This window comes from Dreissena polymorpha, chromosome 4, assembly GCF_020536995.1.
Source record: "Dreissena polymorpha isolate Duluth1 chromosome 4, UMN_Dpol_1.0, whole genome shotgun sequence".
NCBI lineage: Eukaryota > Metazoa > Mollusca > Bivalvia > Myida > Dreissenidae > Dreissena > Dreissena polymorpha.
In genome coordinates this window covers 6,791,983-6,813,329 of record NC_068358.1, presented here as the reverse complement: position 1 = coordinate 6,813,329, position 21,347 = coordinate 6,791,983, and the positions used below count along the sequence as shown (strand labels likewise).

The 21,347-nt window shown below is 37.0% G+C and overlaps 1 protein-coding gene across 5 annotated transcripts; it reads left to right on the top strand.

The window, feature by feature from the left end:
* Nucleotides 1–5,884: 5,884 nt before the first annotated feature.
* Nucleotides 5,885–20,903, top strand: LOC127877299 (uncharacterized). Of its 5 annotated transcripts, none has more exons than XM_052422997.1 (18): nucleotides 5,885–6,031; nucleotides 6,275–6,478; nucleotides 7,284–7,457; nucleotides 7,554–7,616; nucleotides 8,181–8,291; nucleotides 9,910–10,140; nucleotides 10,461–10,732; nucleotides 12,616–12,685; nucleotides 13,957–14,289; nucleotides 14,846–14,911; nucleotides 15,661–15,846; nucleotides 16,116–16,393; nucleotides 16,768–16,837; nucleotides 17,123–17,263; nucleotides 18,201–18,377; nucleotides 19,374–19,461; nucleotides 20,336–20,507; nucleotides 20,630–20,903. In XM_052422997.1, the coding sequence occupies exons 1-18, from the start codon at nucleotides 5,977–5,979 to the stop codon at nucleotides 20,717–20,719; spliced, it is 2,781 nt and encodes a 926-aa protein (XP_052278957.1). In that variant the 5' UTR covers nucleotides 5,885–5,976; the 3' UTR covers nucleotides 20,720–20,903. The 5 variants fall into 5 exon arrangements, with proteins under 5 accessions (XP_052278957.1, XP_052278956.1, XP_052278955.1 ...); XM_052422996.1 differs by having other exon boundaries at nucleotides 6,275–6,487; nucleotides 17,129–17,263; XM_052422995.1 differs by having other exon boundaries at nucleotides 6,275–6,487.
* The last annotated feature ends 444 nt before the right edge of the window (nucleotides 20,904–21,347 follow it).

Here is a 21,347-nt window from a genome sequence, read left to right as displayed (position 1 = left end):
TACCGTTAACACTAACTAGTACTCATCAGCCAAAACACACTACAGACGACCGTTAACACTATATAGTACTCATGAGCCAAAACACACTTTAGTGGACCGTTAACACTAACAACTATTCATGAGCCAAGACACTCTACAGTCGACCATTAAAACTTACTAGTACTCATGAGCCAAAACACACTGAAGTCGACCGTCAACACTTACTACTACTCATGAGCCAAAACACACTACAGTCGACCGTGAATACTTACTACTACTCACGAGCCAAAACACACTACAGACGACCGTTAACACTAACTACTACTCATGAGCCAAAACATACTACATTCAACCGTTAACACACTTACTTCTTCTCTTGAGCCAAAACACACTACAATCGGCCGTTAACACTAACTACTACTCATGAGCCAAAACACACTACAGTCGACCGTTTACACTAACTACTATCATGAGCCAAAGCACGCTACGGACGACCGTTAACACTAACTAGTACTCATGAGCCAAAACACACTACAGTCGACCGTTAACACTTACTACGTCTCATCAGCAAAAACACACTACAGTCGACCAATAAATTAACTACTACTCATGAGCTAACACATACTACAGTCGACCGTTAACACTAACTACTACTTATGAGCCAAAACACACTACAGACGACCGTTAACACTCGTTACTACTCATGAGCCAAAACACATTACAGTCGATCATTGAAACTAACTAGTACTCATGAGCAAAACACACTGAACTCGACCGTTAACACTAACTACTACTCATGAGCCAAAACAAACTACAGTCGACCGTTAATACTTACTACTACTCACGAGCCAAAACACACTACAGACGACCGTTAACACTTACTACTACTTAATAGCCAAAACACACTCCAGACGACCGTTAACACTAACTATTACTGATGAGCCAAAACACACTACAGTCGACCGTTAACACTTACTTCTACTAATTAGTTAAAAAACACTACAGACGACCGTTAACATTAACTACTACTCATGAGCAAAAACACATTACAGTCGACCGTTAACACTAACTTCTACTCATAAGCCAAAACACACTACAGTCGATCGTTAACACTTGCTACTACTCAAGAGCCAAAACACACTACAGTCGACCGTTAACACAACTACAATTCATTAGTAAATGAACACTACAGACGACCGTTAAAACTAACTACTACTCATGAGCCTAAACACACTACAGTCGACCGTTAACTTAAACTAGAACTCATGAGCCAAAACACACTACAGACGACCGTTAACACTAACTGCACTCATGAAGCAAAACACACTACAGACGACCGTTAACACTAACTACTACTCATGAGCCAGAACACACTACAGTCGACCGTTAACACTAACTATTACTGATGAGCCAAAACACACTACAGTCGACCGTTAACACTAACTACTACTCATAAGTAAAAAAACACTACAGACGACAGTTAACACTAACTATTTCTCATGAGCGAAAACACACTACAGTAGACCGTTAACTGTAACTACTACTCATAAGTCAAAACACATCACAGTCGATCGTTAACACTTACTACTACTTATGAGCCAAAACACACTACAGTCGACCGTTAACACTAACAACAACTCATTAGTAAAAACACACTACAGACGACCGTTGACACTAACTACTACTCATGAGCCAAAACACACTACAGACGACCGTTAACACTATATAGTACTCATCAGCGAAACACACTTCAGGCGACCGTTAACACTTACTATTTTTATGAGCGAAAACTCACTACAGTCTACCGTTAACACTAACTAGTACTCATCAGCCAAAACACACTACAGACGACCGTTAACACTATATAGTACTCATGAGCCAAAACACACTTTAGTGGACCGTTAACACTAACAACTATTCATGAGCCAAGACACTCTACAGTCGACCATTAAAACTTACTAGTACTCATGAGCCAAAACACACTGAAGTCGACCGTCAACACTTACTACTACTCATGAGCCAAAACACACTACAGTCGACCGTGAATACTTACTACTACTCACGAGCCAAAACACACTACAGACGACCGTAAACACTAACTACTACTCATGAGCCAAAACATACTACATTCAACCGTTAACACACTTGCTTCTTCTCTTGAGCCAAAACACACTACAATCGGCCGTTAACACTAACTACTACTCATGAGCCAAAACACACTACAGTCGACCGTTTACACTAACTACTATCATGAGCCAAAGCACGCTACGGACGACCGTTAACACTAACTAGTACTCATGAGCCAAAACACACTACAGTCGACCGTTAACACTTACTACGTCTCATCAGCAAAAACACACTACAGTCGACCAATAAAGTAACTACTACTTATGAGCTAAAACATACTACAGTCGACCGTTAACACTAACTACTACTTATGAGCCAAAACACACTACAGACGACCGTTAACACTCGTTACTACTCATGAGCCAAAACACATTACAGTCGATCATTGAAACTAACTAGTACTCATGAGCAAAACACACTGAACTCGACCGTTAACACTAACTACTACTCATGAGCCAAAACAAACTACAGTCGACAGTTAATACTTACTACTACTCACGAGCCAAAACACACTACAGACGACCGTTAACACTTACTACTACTTAATAGCCAAAACACACTACATTCGACCGTTAACACTTACTTCTACTCATGAGCAAACACACACTACAATCGGGTTAATACTAACTACTACTCATGAGCCAAAACACACTACAGTCGACCTTTGAAACTAACTTCTACTCATAAGCCAAAACACAGTACAGACCACCGTTAACACTCACTACTACTCATGAGCCAAAACACACAACAGTCGACCGTTAACACTCACTACTACTAATGAGCCAAAATACACTACAGGCGACCGTTTACACTAACTACTACTCATGAGCCAAAACACACTACAGACGACCGTTTACACTAACTCTTGCCCATTAGCTACCATGCTTTGAAGCAGCTGTTTATCAATGCAGCAAATGTTTATGGTATTTATTGCAAAATTGTTAGCTTTGTTAAATTACGCTTAAAGTAAATAATCTTTTTTTTTTTTAAATAAAAACCATGTCTGTATACATATATTTTGCAAATTAAAATGAATATACATTTTTTGCACATCTCCACTACAGAAATGATAACTTTATGTTATGTTAGCATCTTATTCCGAACTGTTTTTTTGTGTTTTCTTCATTTAATACGTAAATATGAATACCGTATCATGTTGACATATTATTTGCAAATGTATGTGTTTAGACGAAGTGCTATGTACAAGTCTTGAATAAAAATTTCCGTCTGTCTGTCTTTATTTCATTTTATCGTTATTTGACGTTTTAGCTCAAATGAACTCAACAGTGATAATGAGAGATCTTTTTAGAATATCGTGTTGCGCTTCAACTCGTATTTGTTTATTGTACTAATGCGGATTAAGTTCGGTAGCTGGGGTATTTCGATAGTTGTACTCTTGTAAATATCGGCACTGATCGTTCGGTCAGACGAGAGTCGACCTAGCATTTCTACGAGTTCGAGATTTTTTTAATTGTAGTTTATGTTTGCAAGTAGCCGTTCGTGGTCATTTTTCGTCACGTGGCGACCTTGCCCTACAAAATGCTACATAGTTTACGAAAATCGACCGCCATTTAGGCACTTAATGACTTAAACATGTTTATGTAGGTGAATTTCCTGTGTCAAGAGATACCTATTCTTGTACATGTATATCATATCAGATTTTTTTGGTTAAAAGTGATGAAAAAAAAAATCGTACAACTTAGAAAATATTCAACATGCTAATGTAGTTTGTCATCAACTCACTTTAAGATGGGTCTATTATCTTTTATTTATTATTATGACTACCATATTAGGTATATAAAGGTGTTGACTTCATATATGCACTTCTTCTTTTTTAGATCTGTAGTTTAAGAAGTTACATGTTTTTTTTTAACATTTATACATTTTGAAGAATCGGAACATACAACATTTTACACTTTACAATTGCACAAAACAGATATTAAAATTATGCATTTGTACAATTCTCTGGTAAATAAATGAGCTGAATATTCAACACGTGCAACATTTCTGGTGATGAATAATATTGGCGGTCTTTCCTTTCCATAGCTTACAACATAGACGATCTATTAATAGAAAAAGGCAGAAGAAATTTAATCGAGTTATGAATATTAATTGACAGCTCACCTTTTAAAACAGAAAGCTTTACGCGTTAGTATGTAGTTTGATCGAATATTTTCAGAAACTTACACAAATTTAAGATTTTACGAAATTGGTATTTAAATTGTATTGCGTAGAATTTTACAATAATAATCTTCAATAATAATAATCTTATACCATAATTTCACTAGTATAATTGTGCCTATTCTTTGAGGATAATTTCTACACAATTTAAATAATAATAATTCTTGTTTTATGAACATAATTTACGAATGATTATAGTTTTCACTCAATCATACATAATAATCATTTTAAAGATATTTTTTACACAATTTAATAATAGCAATTCTTGATTAATGAGTGTCCTTACGATTATAGTTTATACAATAATACTCGTGGTCTATATTACAAATTTCTGTCCGATTTATTATTTGTTCTACTATCTATTTTACTTGTATTACATGACAATTTTATGAGGTAAGAAAACGGTCTTCTTGTTCTCCAATTTATGTTAAATGTCCGTCTGTCTCTGTGAATTAAAGTAAATAACATCTTATTTTATAACCTTGGTCCGGAGCTGTGAATTTATTGGTATTGTCACACTATTCTAAGTAACTTAATGATTTTTTTAACGGACGTTGCAACAGTTGAAACTCACTTATCAATTGCATGTACATATATGTGTTATGCGAAGGAAATGTAACAGCGCTTAAAACAAACTTAAGTTGTACAACTATGTACCATAAGTATGTTAAGTTTACTCGCTTAATCGTCATATTTGCTCTGTGTAGCTGATCATCATCGTCGTCGTAGCCTCGATCATCACCATGATTACTACTATTATCATAATTAGTATTACCATTATTTTATCATGTGTACTATTATAATCGTTATTGTTGTTCTATTATTATAAGTATTATTATAATCGAGATTTTTATTGTCAATCATCAATTCTACTTTTGTAATGGGACGGTTTTCACATTAGTGCTTAACTTTTAATTAATTGTTAACCATAAATTATTTTGTTGTGACTTTTATTAGAAGTACTATTATAATCAATGTTGTTGTTGCTAATAAGTATCGGGCGCCAGCTCGATGATCGGAAAAGTACGTTGCCCACTGATCGGACGGTGATCGGTCTCTATTTGTGACTGAGGTATTAAACTGCGTCACTCATCATTCGGCGGATGGCTTCGACGTGTCCAGTCGGGAGGCGGAAAACTACAACGGGCGAGGCATGGTCAGGGGTGATAACCTCAAAAAAGGGTTAGGGTAAGGGTTAGGGTTAGGGGTCGGGTTAGGGTTAGGGTTGGTTTAGGCTAACCCAAACCCTAACCCGACCCATAACACTAACCCAAATCCTAACCCTAACCCAATAACCCCCCCCCTTGCGCAATACCATACCATGCCTCGCCCGTTGTCGTTTTCCGCCTCCCTGTCCAGTCTTCCCGATGCTTAGAGATGGGACACATTGGCCGGTTACCGGATTATTTGTGACTGAGGCATGACTTACTGTTCACAAAAAACATTGAGTCAGAACCGCTTTTTTAGACTATATTTTAGCGAAATACTCATGTAGGGGCATTAACCATACACGACAAGATTTAAAAAAAAGAGACATACTTGACCTAAATGTCGATTACACAATTGTCAAATGTGAATTTATCGAAAAGAAATTATCATAAACTCACTGCATTTTTACTAATCGTTATCTAAACGGAATTTGTTATATATACACATATCTGCAAACAGCGTGCATCATAAAGATTTACCATGTGTAATATGGATAATAATCTGACATTTTATTCACTCATATGTTTACTAATCGGTAAGCTATATTAAATATCAAAAATTATCTTGGTAGATTTAAACTTTGTATATTGTGACTATGTAAATATGTGTGAGAAATTTAAATCGACAGAAATTTATATTCTTACAATACGACAAAAAAAATCATAGCTTTGCTTATAATATAAGTGTTAACATATTTGATATATTTATTTAGAAGCGGCTGTAACATGACTAAAAATCAATTATATAATGTATTATAATAACTTTCATTACTTTTCAGCACCGGGGATATCGCAGACAGATGTTTGTTTACATTACAAAATTCTTAACAAAACAATATTGCAGACGGATAACACATTATTAGGACATGTAACGATACCAGTGGGCTGGTATAGATATACGGGGACAACATCTGGTGTCATAGCAACAAGTTGTCCAACAAAAAGGAATGCGTGTGGTGCCATAAACCAAGTTTGGATAGAAGGTTGTTCATGTATGTCTTTAAAGGGACTGTCAACCACGAATGAAGAAAAAAGAAAAGTTCTAAAATACCGTATTTTCTTACAATTATTATTTTATATTGATTAAAATATCACGACTGGTATATTACATTACTTGAAAAAAGTTCATATTTTCAGTATATTCGGTGATAAATTTTTGCGATTTGAAATCGAAAGTACATCGCGAAAATAGATGACATAACGATATACACACTATAAATAACGGAAATAGACTGATCATTTTATATATAGATATATACAATTCACTGCGCATGCAAAATTTGTATTCCTGGGTTAACCACGTGGCGATGATGATCAATCTACTGGCGTAATTTAAGTATAGTTAGCTGGCAGTTACCTGGTAGACAAACCCAGTAAAATGTATTACTAAATATACTGAAAATATGAAAACATAACAACTTTTTTCAAGTAATGAAATATCCCAGTCGTGATATTTTAATAAATATAAACTAATAATTGTAAAACAATACGGTATTTCACAACTTTTCTTTTCTTCGTCGCCGTGGTTGACAGTCCCTTTAAGTATGTTTTGTTTTGTTCGACGTTAGTTTGTTTTGTCAGTATTAGTAAAGGTTTAGTGTTTGCCCAAATATAGGAAGTATTGGCATTCCCAAGAATGAAATAGATAGTCATGCAATGGCATTATTCGCTGCCTTGGAAGTTAACTGTACTTGTCGAGTCCTATTTGTGTTTTTTATATCTATTTATTAATGACGTTGCCTATTTAACGATATATTTGTTTGCCTTAAGTGTATTCTTCTGTTACAGGGGCTTTGCCTACATTTGCAAGTGGTATCCAACAAATTTCAGCATGCGTACGAACCGACGAAAGTAGCACTGTCAAATGCTGCGGATTGAGAAACAAACTCGATATTGCCAAGTGCAATGGTTTCTTTGTGTACCACTTGACGCCTTCGGGGCCTGATATCCATTACTGCTTCAGTGAGTGCATATTTTAACTTGTTTAATATTATTAATACTTAATAAAATCCTAGTATTTAATACAGCATAAAAACGAAAGTATTATATGCTTTTCAGATTCTACAGCGCCAGATCTGTCGACGGAAACAATGCCAAATACAACCATTCCCCCAACACAAGGTAACTATTTGTTGGTGTCTTATAATAAAAATATCAAACACTCATATACATATATATATATATATTTATGAGCACGTGTTTATATATATATATATATATATATATATATATATATATATATATATATATATAGCGAGAGGAGAGAGAGAGAAGAGATAGAGAGAGAGCGGAGATCCTCCGCTCTCTCCCGCACGAGATCTATCGCTAGACTCTCCGCCGCTCTCTCTCTCTCTCGATCTCTCTCCTCTCTCTCTGTCTCGAGAGAGAGAGAGAGACATGTATATGACATTAAATTATATTAAATAATGCAGCGCCAATGGAACCTCCTTTTATAACAGCACAGATTAGAAATGAACGTTTTAAAGGCTAACATGTGACATGCTATCACCATGATTGTTCAGAGGAAAACATGTTTTTAAAGGGCTTATTATATATTACAATAATTATTGTTTTGCTGATAAAAATCTTTGTCAAAAAGACATACACAAGTTAATGATTTTGTTTTATGTCAATATGAATATGCAGAAATAAGTGTAAAACAATGATATATACATTCAACCTCAGCTCCCACAACAACTAGAACGGGGTCTTCAACAGTAACTACCCTTAACTCTGCCCCACAGACCCTGCAAGCAGTATCAGCTCTTATTTCGAGAAATAGAACAACAACTGCATGTAAGAGTAATGACTTAACAATATTAGGTCCCGACATACCGTAAAGGTCAAATAAATACAAATAAGACAACTTTGGTTTTAAGGCTTATCTAGATCGAGTTGTTCACTATTTTTTATTTACTGCGTATTTGGCAATCATGTTATCGCAAACACACAGTTGATGATAAAAGACTATAAAACAAAGTTATTATGAATTGGATTTTAATCCATTAGTTACAAACATACTGTTTGCTTTGTCTTTCGCTCTTTATGTGCATTACCATATTAGATCCATGTATATCACTATAGTATATTAAAGCGCAATTCCAATTAACTTGATATAAACATATTTCTGTTTCTTTTTCGCGGCAGAAAAAACTGAACTGATGCTAACTTATTAAACAGTATAAGAAATAGCATTTTAAGCATGAGCAATAACTTCTTTTGTACCACTCTGTAACAAACAGCTATGATTTCTTTCACCGTGAAATTGTGATATCAAACTATGTATTCGAACATTAAATACGGTTTCTCTGTTTTTGCGACCAAGCTACACGGAGCTAGCCATAACAGATAAACATTAAGTACATCGATTGGCAGTAAATATTCCCGCTGCATATTATTTTCATAAGCAATTTAGTTCAAGAAAACATCTTGGACAGCGACATCGAATGAGAATAATTGTAATAATAACATTAATTACTTTAAAAAATGTAAACAATAAACTACCTTAAAGCACATTATTAAGAGTCGATAATAATAGTTACATAACAAGTTAATATGCGATTTAATGTCACAATATACAAATGTACAACGATTTAGAGATTTCTTGAAGCTAATATTATGTAATGATATCAGTAATCGTATGACGATGGCTTAGTTTATGATAACAGGTTAGATAGCCAGACTAGTTTTAAGTGATAACAAGAAAATATGGATGCTTTTATGGTTATAATTGTTGTTACACTTGCTAGTGGGTATAATTTCTTTCTTTGTTTTTTTTTTAAATAAATATTATTTATTTACATATTGTGCTACTTTATTTTGTTTAATCACACGTAACACTGTTGTGCCAATATTTTGTACCAATGATATGTCAGCCTTTCCACCGACTAATATGCTTTGATGTTATTACATAAGACCTTTTGTTGTCATTCTTATCTTTTATTGGAGATTTCCTTGAGTTTTCTCGTAAGCACACATTTTGAAGTTTTTATAAAAAAGTGTGTTGCGTTCTTTAATAAAATCACAGTTACTCACTTTGACACTCTTAACTTTGACATTCACAACAAAGTTACAATCAATTGAAAGCATTTATGAGCAACGATATGCGAAAATGGGCATAATGCCATGTGCGGCCAGCAAAGCCTCTTGCCATCTTGCGCATTCGATAATTAAAGTCATGAACAACCCTGTTTGCATGTTAACTTTAAAGTCACGCAAGATTTCGTGATCTCATTAGCGGACATGGAGGCCACTGACCAGACAGCGCTAACACGCAAGCTGGTCAGGAGCTTAGCTGACCGTATATGGAATAAGCCCCATTTTCGCACGACGCGGGTCATTTCTTACTAGCATTCATAAATGAAGCTTATTACCGGTATCTATAACGTTACCTATATGTCATCTTTCATTGCAGGCATTCTGTGCGGGGTTCAGAGTGCACCTGGGGGAGTGACACGCGCCGGTGGTAATGGACACTTGAACGCAAGTCTGTGCAGCCTTCAGAATCGCGACACTGACACCATTTCCGGTTCTTGTGACTTCAACAGGGACAAATGTGGCTACAGCTTCCCTCCAAATTTGTGGTACATTCACTCGGAGAACTTCGGTGGCCTGATTTACGGAAAGATTCCCGGAGACGACCATGGTAAAAACTTTTACAATTTATTATAAGTACGCATCATTTCCGGTACCTGTCATTAGCCTTTAAACGGATTACATTTACATCACGAGCCTGGGAAGGCATATACGATAACACATTTTTTTTGGTACAGGTATGTCATAATTCAAAACAGTCTAGGACCCCAACCGAGAGCGGTTGCGATGTATTAAACGGATCATTCGTATAAAAGAATGCGCCTTATTCTAAGAAAAACTAGTCTTAATGCATGACGACACTTAACGCACATGCATTAAGCCACGTTGTCGTAGAACACGGCTCATACAATTACTTCATTTGAATTGTAGGCCAGGATCAGACGTTCGCCAACTTTCAGTCCAACGACCCCAAAGTGAACGACACGGATCGCGTGGGGAGCAGCATCCTGTCGCCTCTTATCAGCAGCGAACATGTCTGTCTCAAGTTCTGGTTCCTGATGCCCAACCAGAACTCGCGCCTCGAGGTGTACGTCGTGACCTCCGGTGACAACGCCAGCTCTCTGGTGTTTGACAACAAGTACAAGCCCGCGTCCCAGTGGAAGGAGGTGCAGCTCGAGGTGTCGTCGGCAAAACCTTTCCAGGTATGCTTGGTTATAAGCTTTTCTTTTTCAGATGCAAGAAATTACTTTGTTCTTCCCTTTTTTGATTAAGGTTTTTATTTTTAAGTGTAGGATTATGCAACTACGTTTTAAATTATCCTCTTAAAGCGGGTATATACGATCTTGTCAAATATTTATTAATTAATATAAAATGTGTAAAAAACTTATTATACATATATTTCAATATAAACTAAAATAAAAGTTAAGAAGAACATTTGTCGAAAAATGCGAAATTAGCCATATATTTAATTCTGAAATCGAAAAAGACTGTACAGCCGAATTCGCCGGCATGTATATAATGCATGTACGAATCTTAATTTAGTTTAACGGTTCATTTTAAATTCCTGCAGCGATATCGATTCATACGACACACGAACACTTACTAAAAAGACGAATGCATCGGTTATTGTAGGAAAATATGTACGAATTATCTTCGTCACAATCGGCTCGGGGCGCTAATTTGTATTTGCTGCATTTTATGAAATTCGTCTTCAATGTATCATTTTTCTTGCATATTGTGTGTTATGATAACATATTTGTATCAATATATTACAATTTAACACATATAAAAATCGTATATACCCGCTTTAATTGTAAAAATCTGTATATGTGTTATTGGCTAATCCATTTATTCCATAGATTTTGAACGTAAAATATCAAATTCGAATGCAGTTAACATGTGTTTTGTATCCAAAGCACATAACTTATTCAGCTATCTACAACTTACATATTACAAATTTTGGTGCCCATCTTAAAGCTCAATTTCAATGTGCATGCGTGCAAGTTTAACTATTTACAACCTATATGTATGTGTATCCGCCTGACTGATCAAGTTCGATTTTTACACGAGCTTTTTTTAAACTGTACATAGATACAGTGCTGTACCCATATATAGGTACAGATTCGAGTCTTGCATGAGTTTTGTTCCCATTCAAAGATCAAATCCTAGTCATACATGCGTGCTGTACCCATAAATAGACGCAGATTGAGTCTTAAATGAATGTTGTGTCCATACCTAGCCTAAGTTCCAGTCTTACCTGAGTTTTGTTCCCAGTCATATATTCAGATCGAGTTGTGTACCCATGCATAGATTCAGATCGAGTCTTTTACGAGCTATGTGCCCATACATAGATTCAGGTCGAGTCTTTCACGAGCTGTGTGCCCAAACATAGATTCAGATCGAGTCTTACACGAGTTGTGTGCCCATACATAGATTCAGATCAAGTCTTTCACGAGCTGTGTGCCCATACATAGATTCAGATCGAGTTTTTTACGAGCTGTGTGCCCATACATAGATTCAGATCGAGTCTTTTACGAGCTGTGTGCCCAAACATAGATTCAGATCGAGTCTTTCACGAGCTGTGTGCCCAAACATAGATTCAGTTCGAGTCTTTTTCGAGCTGTGTGCCCATACATAGATTCAGATCGAGTCTTTTACGAGCTGTGTGCCCAAACATAGATTCAGATCAAGTCTTTCACGAGTTGTGTGCCCATACATAGATTCAGTTCGAGTCTTACATGAGTTTGGTGGCCATACATAGATTCAGTTAGAGTTTTTCAATAGCTGTGTGCCCATACATAGATTCAGATCGAGTCTTTCACGAGTAGTGTGCCCATACATAGATTCAGTTCACGTCTTACATAAATTTTGTGTCCATATTAGTACAAAATTCGAGTCTTTTAAGAGGTTGCGAGGTACAAAGATCAAGTTCGAGTCTTACATGAGTTTTTACCACGCATAGATCAATTTCGAGTCTTTCGTTAGTTTTCTGCTCTTACATATACCAAGTCCGTGTCTTACATGAGTTGGGTAAACATACATAAATACTGTTCGAGTCTTACATAAGTTTTGTATCCATAAACAGATTAAGTTCGAGTCAGTGAAGGAGAACAATTATGGCTACGTGGGACTGGATCACATACAGGTGCTCGTGGGTAGGTACTTCCGGTATAGGTAAGAAATCCCCAAACATCCAGTGAGTTAGTGCGTTAATATGTAATATTTCAAATGCAAAACGCTAGAAAATGTCATATATTAAGGATACAAATTATTGCAAAACAAGTACAAGAATCTGATATGTGCGTTGTATTCTTCGCACTTATGAGTTTCTAGTTTTAAACTAAGATCCAGCCATTGGATCATTTTAGTATTCTTTATGAGCCCCATTTGTTCTGAGAAATCTGGACTTAATGCATGCGCGTTAAGTGACGTCACACATTAGCCTGTGCAGTATGCATACGCTAACCAGGGACGACACTTCACGCTTTTATATAATTGTTTGTTAGAGAAGGTCCAAGCAAAACTCCAGTGTAGGTGGAAAGTGTTGTCGCTGATAAGCGAGTGCACGGCTAGTCTGGTACGACACTTAACGCACATGAATTTAGCACAGTTTTTATGCTCCCCAAAAATTTATTTATTTTTTTTTGGGGGGGGGGGGAGCATATAGTCGCCGCTTCGTCTGTCCGTGTGTCCGTCCGTGTGTCCGTCCGTCCGTGCACAATTTTTGTTCGGGCTATTTCTCAGCAACTTATGACCGGAATTCAATGAAACTTTATGGCAAGCTTCACTACCAAGAGGAGATGTGCATATAATCAGCGGATTCTGGTCGGATGATTTTTCACAGAGTTATGGCTCTTTGAAATTTTCTATAAACTGTAAATATAGTGCAATTCTTGTCCGGGCTATTTCTCAGCAACTAATGACCGGAATTCAATGAAACTTTATGGGAAACTTCACTACCAAGAGGAGATGTGCATATTACCAGCGGGTTCTGGTCGGATGATTTTTCACAGAGTTATGGCCCTTTGAAATTTTCTATAAACTGTACATATAGTGCAATTCTTGTCCGGGCTATTTCTCAGCAACTAATGACCGGAATTCAATGAAACTTTATGGAAAGCTTCACTACCAAGAGAAGATGTGCATACTATCAGCGGGTTCTGGTCGGATGATTTTTCACAAAGTTATGGCCCTTTGAAATTTTCTATAAAAAAAATCATGTCCCCCGAACTACTGTGCCCTCAAGACGTTTCCTTTTATCTGAATATATAGTGCAATATTGTCACCAAAAAACTTTGGGGAGCATCGCCCGTCTCCGACGGTTTCTTGGTCCATAACGAGGCTACATTGATATGCAATCGTCCGATAGAACGTTAATTTTAATTATACACTGTGAGAGTTAATTACTCTCAATCATGGTTTTCAGAAAAAGTCATTACAACTACGACAACTACAACGACGCAGTTGCCGACAACTTCAATTCTGACTATGTTGACGACAACATCAGAAATTCCAACCACCACTATCAACACAACAACAAAACATTTTCCTACCACTACTACTGCATCCCCGACAAGTTCTACTGACACTCCGTCTACTACAACAACGCCTACTAAAATAATGCCTACTACAACAACGCCTACACCAATAATGCTTACTACAACAACGCCTACTACAATAATGCTTACTACAACAACGGCATCTACTATGCCAGTTATCACTACCACAGCAGCGACAGCGCAAAATACTACATCTGCAGGCAAGATAAATAAATAATTAACAAAATAATTTTAAATTTGAAGTTGTGTGCCTTTAAATAAACGGATTTTCGGTCCGCGTGAACCATATTCATTATTTTCTGCGAACTACATGTAAATAAGATAAATATATAAAAAAAATACTGTTTTTCGTTTCATTATGCATCAACCCGAACTTAATATGTTAAGTTTTATTTATAGTTATACTATATATATATATATACGATTCAAAGAAAATGAATTGTTAAACATATTTTTGAATTGAAATAAATTCATGCCGAAAAGGAGTTTATTTTCCATTTTTACACATACAATTATAGTAATACAACGTCAATTAAGTATTACATGACAGTGTGAGAAGTCTCATATTAAAAGACTAAAACAACTTGTCTATTGAAAGTAAATTAGAGTGTATGTAGTTATTCATTTACTGCAACTTTACATCAGTTATCTGCGAACATTTTAATATATTTTTGTTTCAGTAGTCCTAGTAATCAGATAAGCCCAACTTCGCATAGTATTCGTCTTGAATTGTTTCTAAGCATATGTATATTATAGGACCATGTAGCTGTAACTGCCCAACGGTGGCAACGGTGTGTGCGGGTAGCCAGACTACACCTAAAAGTAAGTGCAAATAAGCCCCGTTCTGGGTTAATTGGGCTTAATGTTTATGCATTCAGCTTTATGAATTCAGCACAGGCTAATCGTGGACGACACTTTCAAGTTTTCCAAGTTTCCAAGTTTTCCAAGTTTATTTATTTCAAGCTCATTTCATGCATAACATGACAGTGTGAGCAGCAAAGACTGGATTTTCGTTTAGAATATACTTCTTTTAAACGAAAAAAACACTTTACGCAGATGCATAAAACCAAGTCCAAAACGTACGCGGCTAAAATGTAGGATCATGCATGGCAAGATTGACATGCGCCTTTATTTTCAGTATATTTAAAGACAATGCGTAAAAAAATAAGCAATTCGGGGATTGAACACTACCTATTCCAAAACGACTTCTGGTAATTATTGTTTGATACGGCTGTCCGGTTGGCGCAGTGGTTGGTACACGCGCTTCTCACAAAGGGTTCAATCCACGTGCCCGGAAGCATGTGAGTATGATTGGTAGTAATCAGCCGAAATAGGAGTGCTGGGACACACTCCGGGTCCAAACATACAGCAGGCTCCGGCGCGGTAGGACTTTTAGGACACATTTTTCTGCATTGTGCACCATGTCCCGGAACAAAATGGTTAAAAAAACAATACAAAACCACGAACGCACCTCATAATTATTTCATCAAAGACATCAAAACAAAACTATTATAAATAAAAAAAATACAGTCATAACTAGTACCCTGAATCCATGGTCGTTTATTTGCCAGGTACGCCTGCTCCCACCGTATGCGACAGGTCACCGGATCAGCTCTCAGTACAATCCCAGTACAGCTGCAGCTTCGACGCCGGCCTGTGTGGATACTCACTTCCGGTTTACCCTCACTTGTGGGACTACATCCACTTCCGGTACGGCAATGCCTCCATTGGGGAGATCGTGGGGGACGCATCTCCAGGTTTGTTTGCGTATTTGTTATTGAGTCATGACTAATGGTATAAATGAATCTTGACGTGAACCGAAACTTAAGCCTTTATTATTTAAATGCCCTTATCTTGGGAGCTGATGGTATGGAAGTAACGTGCAATTTTTGAGACAAATATACACAAAAAAACTTAATATAATTTAGTTAGATCCATTATGATTATTTTCTTCGATAGTAAGCAATTTCGTGGAAAGAAAAACAATTACACGGAAACTGTAAACGTAAAATGTCACGTTAACCAGGGGGTGCGGAAGGATATCTCGTCTTCAACACGAACAACTATCACGTGCAGAACCAGACCTCTCACGCGCTCCGGTCACCAGAGCTGCAGCCATTCATCGAATACTGCCTCTCCTTCCGGTACAACATGCCCACCAACGTCTCTAACCTTCGTGTCTACATGAACTACGCCCTTTCCCATAACCGCACTGCGGCTTATCTGGCATATCGTGTGGAGAACATGATGACTTCCGGTTGGAAACAAGTGAAAGTCGCTTTACGCGCGAGCGACCGCTTTACGGTAATTTATAAGCGTGTCGTTTGTAAATAATGCATGGTATCCATGAACAGAATGGTATTTCAGCGGTAAAAGTATTGCTATGTCCGATTTGTAATTACCGGTGCACTTCCATGTATAACTTTTTTTTAAATGTATATGCACCACTTAAACAATTCACATTGCTTGAAGAAATCCTAAGTGTCATATATAAGATGACAATATTAAAAACGAGATAAAGGAAGTCTATCACGGACGTTTTACCACATCCTTCTATAAAACAAAGATCTGCTAATACACATAAAGTCATTCGATTGCTATGTGACACCATTCAAAATAATCTTGTAGACACTTGTGTATACATTTAAAATATTTAGTCGTTAATAATTCCATTGCAGTTGGAGTTTAAGAGCACGAAGTTTTCAGAGCTCGGCTTTCTTGGTCTGGACGGCATAACTGTGTCTATTGGTACGGTGAACGCCGATTGCATGCATCGTTATTGTTTAAACCTATTTTACTTGTGATTTCAATACATTTCAAATCGATAATGTATACTTGATTAACAATCTGTACATGCGAAGTTCAAATATAGACTTTTAAACTTGAAATTAAGAGAACAAAACAAAATGAAACTCAACATCGAATTCGATAAAAATAAAGGGAATAAAAGCACTGGGCAATCGGTAAATACCTGTGTTTGTCTCTTTTGAATCAAGATTGTGATAAAAATTTCATTATTGAACTTATGTCATGTTCCAGTCAAGCCGCACATCAAGCGTTCGGTGGACTCCGCCCCGGCACGTAGCACACGTGACCTCTATGACCCCACGTGCGCCTGCACATGCCCGACTGCGCGTGTCATCGATTGTGACACGGCGACCATGGAACCCCAATGTAAGTATTTAAAAAAAGTGAGCCGCGCTCTGGGAACAGGGGCCTTAATGCATGTGCGTAAAATGTCGTACTACATTAGCATGTGCAGTCCGCATAGGCTAATCATGACGACAGATTCCGCTTCAAGTTGATTTTTTGTTAGAAGATAACTCTTCAGACGAAAAATTCCATTTATGCAAAAAAGTGTTGTCCCTGATTAGCCTGTTTGGACCTCACAGGCTAATTTCGGACGACAATTTACGCACATGTATTAAGCCCCGTTTTTCCCAAACCACAGCTCATTTATATCGAAGGCGGACCAACAGAGGAAACTAAGAGCCAATTGAAATCAGTCGCAGTATAGACATGTACAGACATGTACATGAACTATGGTTTTGTTTTAATCCATGATAGTTTTTTTATTTTTCCACAAAGAAACACCGTTATGAACGAAACATATGTGTACTTAAATTTTTGAGACAGTGCTATGACTATAAGAATCAACCCCTGACAAATACCTTTGATATATACTTGTACACAGAATTCAGGAGTTTTGTACGACAAGTTTTGCGATCAGTTCAATACATGTACCAGTGTTTTGAATAGCTCTTAGCATTTAATTTGCCGGATCTCGCCTCAAACTCATGTCACTCTAAATGCTCATATTTTGTATGTTTACTTAAAACGCGCACCGATCTGAAACCGGGCTAAATGCGTATGCGTTAAGTGTCGTCCCGGATTAGTCTGTGCATTCCGCTCAGGCTAATCTATGACGTCACTTTCCGCCTATATTGAATTTTTATTATAAGAGATTTCCTTAAAATGAAAAATTCGATAGAACAGAAAAGTGTCGTCCTTGATTAGCTTGTGCGGACTGCACAGGCTTATCTGGGATGGCACTTTACGCACATGCATTTAGACCAGTTTTCTCAGAGCACGACGCATTAATGTTTTCAAGACCATTCCTGCTCGGATATAACTGACGCAATCCTGCAGAAGAAGATGTCCTGTGATTTTGATGACGGCACCGGGTGTAATTTTGATGTGCCTACTTACCCCCGCCTCTGGGATCTCGTGCGATATCGCTACGGCAACGAGAGTGTAGGAGAAATTAACGGCGATTCTTCTTCAACTGGTACGCAATTCAAAACGCATTTCATTTTGTTTCCTTTGATTTGTTTAGTCTGGTGTCTATGCAGTTAAATCATGTCGAAATATTAAGTATATATTTAATGTCAAGTTTGGCGCCAGAAGTTGCTATCGTGAAAAGCAGAAAACAAGAAACACCAGGCCCCGTGTTCACAAAACAATTTTGCAATCGAAATTCGATTTTAACTGACATTGATTTTCATTTTTGCCTATCAACTACAATGGAAATCCATTTTCAATTACAAGCCAAATCGATTTTCGATTGCAAAAAAATGTTTTGTGAACACGGGGCCAGGTCACTTATTTTTCTCTTTAGAGCAATCCAACAAGTATGATCATAACCTGTGCGGAGACGTCGAAAACTGTCTTGTCTAAATTGAATACAATGTTATAGCGACGATATACGAAGGCTCAACGAGCATAGAGGCTTAAGGAGTACATTCGTGTGATAAAGTCTGTCGAAACAGTAAGCCGTTAATGATTGCAAGTACTTGGGTTAGCCACGACATACTTATATTTCCAAATGTATTTAAAAATAAACTTGTGTCCAACAAATGCAAAATCCGATTTCCTAAACTGCTGCTACGATATTAGAAAAAAAATGATATTACACATATAGTATGCGATACTGCGTCGCCGTTAGTGATGGTCATGACATTCGTCATAATAGTGGTATATGTGATGTCACTGGCGGTACAATTGAGACGCGTTATGGCAAAAATGGCTTAATGCATGGGATGCATTTGCATCAAGTGTCATATCAGATTAGCCTGTGAAATTTACTGAATTTTCGTCCAGAAAAGACATCAATTTAACGAACAACTTCATATTAGCGGAAACGTCGTCCCTGAGAAATCTGTGTGGAGTGCACAGGCAAGTGTTTATGTAATTTTACGCATGTTCATTAAGCCCGGTTTTCCCAGAACAATACTCAATAAGCCTGTTCCAGCAGACGCCACTTGCATCCTCTGCTTTTTTCCAGACGGCAGCGGAGTGTATGCAGTGTTTACCACAGACGACCATTACGTGCAGCCAGGAGACTCCAGCGAAATAAAGACCCCAATATTCAGGTGGGGGCATCTAAAGAATAAACCTTAAAACGCGAAGTTGTTAACTATGTAGTAGCTGTAAAAAAATTTGATGGAGATTACTCTGAATATAAAGAATATTATGACCCCATTTGGACCCCATTGGAAACAAGCTCTCAGCTTAATGGGTTATCCATAGGTCAAATATAGCATTTCAATTGATAGCTAATTTTTACAACTGTTATAAAGATTTAGGTCTTTACTATTTAAATATTTATATAATATTTGATAATAACAACTGTCAGAATGACATTGGTGTAACTATGTTTTTATGTATTGTGATACTGTTTTGTGCGTTCGACCTAGAATGTAAATAAATAAATAAATAAATAAATAAATAAATAAATAAATAAATAAATATTAGCAATGTTGTGGGACAACGTGGCTCAATGCATGTGCGAACAGTGTGCGGACTGCCAAGGCTTATCTGGCACGACATTTTCTGTTTTATGGAATTTTTCGTTTAAGGATAGTCTCTTCTAAATGAAATTCCAACCAAGGCGGAAATGTCCGTCCTGATTAGCCTTTGCAGACTGCTCAGTCTAATCTGTGAGACTTTACGCATATGCATTTAACCCGTTTTTTTTTTTCAGAACGAGGTTCAGATGAATTGGTTAAGGCATTGTCCTTGTGCCATTTTAATATTCGTTAACATTTAAACCAAGTACGCGTTTCACTATCGCTAGCACCAATATTCAACAGACCACGGAAACAGCTTGTATTATATATACCCTTTTTGTAGTTCTATATTACAAAATAAATTAGTAAACATTTTAAATTGAAGAACTACGTATACATAGGGATTTTGTAACACAATACTAACAAGAACATATAATTATAATTGCCTTTGTTTTAGCGAGACCGGAAAGTTCTGTCTAGGCTTTAAGTACAACATGCCGACAGAGGACGCAATGCTGTCTGTGTTTTCTATTGTCGGCGGCGTTCGTCGGCAAGTTTGGTCGGCGAGTCATCCCACTAGCGGCTGGGTTGAGGCAACGGTGATCCTGAATTCAAACCAAACATTACAGGTGTCCTGCGCTTGTGTTAGAATTATTAATTAATTATTGATCTTTTATGTTCAATCTGATTATTTGAGATATTGCGTTTTGGTGTATGCGTGAACTCATTGTTAATTATGATTGTATTGTAGATTGCGTTTTCATCAACGAAGAAAAGTGAAGACTCCTACTTCGGAATCGATGATGTGCGCCTGTACTCCAACGTCAACTCTAACGTCTAAAATGACGTCATATATGATATCGTCTGAAGAATGATCCATTTTTCGAATTAATGTTCGTGTGAAGTATACATAAAGGACTTAAGAGTCTACGAGTCTAGCATGCATTTGTACCATTGCATTATTGTGCATGTAATAATCACACTCTGTTCGTCAATATGAACATTATAAATAACGAGGCCTGTTACGGATTTATTGGTGTTCTATTCATATTTAAATGTTTTTATTCATCATCCAATACACATTGCTGCGGTATAAAAATCCTGCATTGTAGATGCACTGAATTGATTATTCTCTACCGGTTTTTGAAAAATATAACCTTTCTTAAAGGGGCCTTTTCAAAGATTTTGGCATGTTATTAAGTTTGTCATTAAATGCTTTATATTGATTAATGTAAATATTGGATCTTAAAGGCTCCAGTAAAAAAACAAACAAGAATAAGATTAAAGAAAGAAAAAAAGTAACCCTCAACGGGGTTCGAACCACTGACCCCTGGAGTAAAAGTCTACCTCTTAGATAGAACTCTACGGTGGCATAGAGGTGACATTCACTCCTCTTTTTTTTAATTGCAGTCCTTTTTTCTATCTCGTGGCCACGACTTACTACCTCGTGGCCACGAGTGGGCTATGTC